Source organism: Palaemon carinicauda, chromosome 2 (assembly GCF_036898095.1).
Source record: "Palaemon carinicauda isolate YSFRI2023 chromosome 2, ASM3689809v2, whole genome shotgun sequence".
NCBI classification, from domain to species: domain Eukaryota; kingdom Metazoa; phylum Arthropoda; class Malacostraca; order Decapoda; family Palaemonidae; genus Palaemon; species Palaemon carinicauda.
This window is the reverse complement of record NC_090726.1, coordinates 44,107,667-44,112,666: the sequence shown is the minus strand read 5'-3', so window position 1 is coordinate 44,112,666 and position 5,000 is coordinate 44,107,667. Positions and strand designations below refer to the sequence as shown.

At 38.8% G+C, this 5,000-nt stretch overlaps 1 protein-coding gene across 1 annotated transcript in view; it reads left to right on the top strand.

Annotated features, from left to right (window-relative positions):
- Positions 1 to 5,000, top strand: part of LOC137624406 (uncharacterized) — an 82,552-nt gene that overhangs the window by 75,247 nt on the left and 2,305 nt on the right. Inside the window, exons 4-5 of the mRNA XM_068355152.1 lie at positions 944 to 1,317; positions 4,361 to 5,000. The exon at positions 4,361 to 5,000 is cut by the window's right edge and continues 2,305 nt beyond it. Coding sequence (XP_068211253.1) covers positions 944 to 1,317; positions 4,361 to 4,367 — 381 coding nt within the window. The 3' untranslated portion in view covers positions 4,368 to 5,000. The remainder of the gene's footprint in view (positions 1 to 943; positions 1,318 to 4,360) is intronic.

Here is a 5,000-nt window from a genome sequence, read left to right as displayed (position 1 = left end):
ACACTCATGTTAATAAAGTTTGTTAACCAGTTTGTGCTCTCTCTCTCTCTCTCTCTCTCTCTCTCTCTCTCTCTCTCTCTCTCTCTCTCTCTCTCTCTCTCTCTCTCTCTCTCTCTCTCATGAAATTAAAGTTGCCCAGTATGTTCTCTCTCTCATGATATTGAAGTTAGTTAACCAGTGTCTCTCTCTCTCTCTCTCTCTCTCTCTCTCTCTCTCTCTCTCTCTCTCTCTCTCTCTCTCTCTGAGTAATCGCTGTATAATCTATGTTATCTTAAACCTCTTGCTCAAGGCTGCTGTTTCATCTCTTTACTTTATTTATTTTTTCGACGTTATCCTATTTATTTGATCTATGTTATCTATGTTATCTATTTACTCCATCTATTTATTTTGTCTATGTTATCTATTTACTTTATATATTTATATTATCTATGTTATCTATGTTATATATTTACTTTATTTTATCTATGTTATCTATTAATTTATCTTTATTTTATCTATGTTATCAATGTTATCTATTTACTCCATTTATTTATTTCATCTGTGTTATCTATTTGATTTAGCTATTTGTTTTATTTGTGTTATCTATTTAATTTAGCTATTTGTTTTATTTGTGTTATCTATTTAATTTAGCTATTTGTTTTATCTGTGTTATCTATTTAATTTAGCTATTTGTTTTATCTGTGTTATATATGTTATCTATTTACTTTATCTATGTTATCTATTTACTTTATCTATTTATTTTATCTATGTTATCTATTTAATTTAGCTATTTGTGTTATCTATGTTATCCATTTACTCCATCTATTTATTTTATCTGTTATCTATTTACTTTTATTCATTTTATCTAAGATATATATTTACTTTATTTATTTTATGTATGTTATCTATTTTATTTATGTTATCTATTTACTTTATTAATGTTATCTATGTTATCTCTTTCCAGACTCCCGCCAGTGAAAGCGCCAGCAACAGTATGCTCCCCATCCGTAAGATCCGGAACAGCGCCAGCAGCAGCAACAGCGGCAGCATGATGGCCACTAACAGCAACTTCGATAACAACAACAACAACAGCCAAGCAAAGAGAGCCTGGCCCCACGGTTTCTCCCGCCGAAGGTCCTCCGGCCTGTCCCTGTCCATCGACGCCTCCATGAAGGTGCTCCGGGAGGCCCTGTACCTGGAGATGGCGCGGAAGAAGCAGCGTCAGCAGATGCAGAGAGCAAGGCACAACCAGGAGCTTCTAACCACCATCGGCAAACGGGACGTACAACAGCAGCTTCGAGGCGATGCTCATGGTCAGGATCATCTTCCCGGGGATAGGTAAATGTCTAGATAGGATTCGCTGTTGGAGGACATGTCCGAGGTCCTTTAGATAAAGAAATGTCTCCATGGGATTCACAGACTTGTCGGAGGGGATAGGTAAATGTCTAGATAGGATTCGCTGTTGGAGGACATGTCCGAGGTCCTTTAGATAAAGAAATGTCTCCATAGGATTCACAGACTTGTCGGAGGGGATAGGTAAATGTCTAGATAGGATTCGCTGTTGGAGGACATGTCCGAGGTCCTTTAGATAAAGAAATGTCACCATAGGATTCACAGACTTGTCGGAGGGGATAGGTAAATGTCTAGATAGGATTCGCTGTTGGAGGACATGTCCGAGGTCCTTTAGATAAAGAAATGTCTCCATGGGATTCACAGACTTGTCGGAGGGGATAGGTAAATGTCTAGATAGGATTCGCAGTTGGAGGACATGTCCGAGGTCCTTTAGATAAAGAAATGTCTCCATGGGATTCACAGACTTGTCGGAGGGGATAGGTAAATGTCTAGATAGGATTCGCTGTTGGAGGACATGTCCGAGGTCCTTTAGATAAAGAAATGTCTCCATAGGATTCACAGACTTGTCGGAGGGGATAGGTAAATGTCTAGATAGGATTCGCTGTTGGAGGACATGTCCGAGGTCCTTTAGATAAGGAAATGTCTCCATGAGATTCACAGACTTGTCGGAGGGGATAGGTAAATGTCTAGATAGGATTCGCGGTTGGAGGACATGTCCGAGGTCCTTTAGATAAAGAAATGTCTCCATAGGATTCACAGACTTGTCGGAGGTCCTTGGAATGAATGAGTTTATTTAAAGGATCTTGGGACTTTGGGACTCCTTAAATCACTCCTTTATTTTGGTTCCTGATGCTGTTCTGGGATAGGTAAATATCTCGATAGGATTCACAGGTGGGGGACTTGTCCGAGGTCCTTTAAGTAAAGGAGTTTATTTAAAGGCCCTTGGGAATTTCCTCAAGTATTTTACGACCTTGGGAATTTACTTAAGTATTTAAAGCCCCTTGCGAATTATATAATTAATATGTCCTTTTTAAAGAACAAATGCACTCTCCTAATTTAATTTTGAGCTAAGTCATATTATCAATAGTAGTAGTAGTAGTAGTAGTAGTAGTAGTAGTAGTAGCTAAGCTCCACCAGGAAAAATAGCCCAGTAAGGAAAATAAATAAGGAAACAGAATGGTATGCTTAAGAACTCCAACCGAAAACAATGGAATGACATGGTTTGTATTTGGAGTGTCCTTTCATTGAAAGAAAAAAAGAAAAGAAAAGAAATTATAGCGTTTATCGATGTCTGGGGTTTGTCAATTCATATAAAAGATAGAACCACCAATATTTTGATTTTACGCCTTTTAATGGAAGCCACTCGCTTGCCTTTTACCATTTACTGTCAGTAAATCCAACAGCTTTCTGTGCTACGCTCGGACATCATGATTTGCTTTTCATGAATAATTAATGCGACTTTGATTGAAACTATGCAAATTATTTTCCTTGCATCTCAACACATTAGTTTCTTCGACGAGGAAGAACGAAACAGTGTAGACCATTTTGGCAGGGAAGGAAGAAGACCCGTAATGAATTCGTTGTTGTTGTTGTTGTTTCAGATTGCACGGCACGGGCTCTTGCACACCTGCACCCCGTAGGTGTTTGGTTGAGTTTTAGGTTGTAGGTGATTTAGGTTTTGGGATGATCTGCAACCCTTATTTGTAGGTGGTTTGGGATAGGATGTGGGTTGAGGATGATCAGCAACTTTGCTTTTCTTATTTTGGAGGCGCCCCCAGCCTCATATTTGGTCAATGGAAAAGCAAGAAGAAGAGACATAAATGAAATCGTTAATCACGAGTTTATCTCCAAAAGAGAAATTTGGCAAGACAAGTACTTGTTCCCTCATTGCTTCAGAGTTGTTGATTTTTCATTTAATTCGGTTATTCATCGAGCATTGGGAAGAAAATTGACTTTACTTCAATGCAAGGGGAATTTATATTTTGGTTCTGAATGCAAACTCCTTTTCGAAATAGTGACGTTATCGTTTGATCAAAATTGGGGACAGGGGAATTTATCTCGTGTTATCAGTGTACTTGATTAATACTTTTAGTATTTTTAGGTAAAGAGAACAAGTTCTTTTCTTTCTTTAAGAAAGCATTTTAGGTGTGGTCTTCTGGGTTCAGGAATGAATCTGACTTAGCCTTGATGTGAAGAGGAGGTAATTTTTCATCTTGATTGATGGCTATTAAATTTATTTAATGTCTTGATCAGCTGGTAAAATTAAGTTATGATATTGACCATTAGGGTTGTGTAAAGAAATGTAAATCTATTTCTAATCATCTTTAGCTGTTAAATCTACTTTTATAAATGAACTGAAGAAAATGTACGTAAATTCAAATAGAGCAGGGAGCGTTGGATAAATTGATGAAACATTACCAACTTATAATGTAATCATTATTAGGTTCACCCTTCCCTGCTAGAAGACTGCAATGAGGACCTTGTGTGTGCACACTTGAATATTTTATATATAAAAAAAATCCAAAATATACACCATACGCATCAATGGAAAGAATTTTATCAGATCCTTTAACGCCGTCCACAGCTCAGCTATTTTTAGAGTACCTCAATTGTCTTGATTATATTCAAATTCAAGTCCAACTATTTTGTAGCCCATCCTACTCCAAATGGAATCTTAATTCACCTTTCTGTTAATCCTTTTTTGGGGGGAATTTATACCAATGAGTAACAATCATTCAGCATTTGAAACTTTATAAAATTAGCCATTACTTAGAGAATAAATCTACTGTCTCAGAGTTTTGAATAATTGTCAAGTCTAGCAGTGAACAATCATATTTTATTAGAGTATGAAAAGGTTACCTAGTCAAATTAGTCTTACACAAATGGAGTCTTGAGCTGCATTGGTCTTTACACTAATATGCAGCCATAGGCTCTCTGAGCCTCTGTGAAAGTCCAGTCTAGAGACTACCCTGGAGACTCCTTGAATTGAACCATTAATTGATACCCTTCCATTTCTTCTCTTCCGCAGGATCTAAATTGAAGCAACAACTCCTCCGCTCAGTTCATCCGCGTTGATGCCTTAGACCCCCCAGACCACCCCCTACAGCCCGGTCTTCTTTTGGACACGTCGGTGGTGGTGCGGGGGGCGGTGGCCCCAGATGTCTATTGCTCCCCCCCTCCTCCTCCTCCTCGACAGCCAAAACTGTTCCTCTCGAAGCTATGGAAATCCTTGTCCTCCTCCTCTTCTTCATTATCATGAGCCTCCCTCCTCTTTTCTTCTTCTCCTCCTCTTCCTCCTCTCTCCCTCCCTTCTCCTCCATTAGCCTGGCTCTCCTCTCCTCATGGCAGTTTTATCCACCTGGCAGATAGACAGTAGATAGATAGTAAGACAAAGAGTCTATCAAAAGGTAAAGCAGGTGCGAATAGAAAGACTATTAAGTTACTTAGATTACTTTCAGTCTAAGCGTGTTTCTGACGATGCGTCCTCTCTCTCTCTCTCTCCTGATACCTTGTTCAGTATTACCTTATTTACCCTTATGTATTGGAATGCAGCGTCTCAGGGCGCGCGTGACGTCACTGTACGAGCGCGCGTGACGTCACTGTACGAGCTCAAATGTTAGTCGAGTCAACTAATTATTCTTTTAAGATGGCATCCACAGAAATAAGAT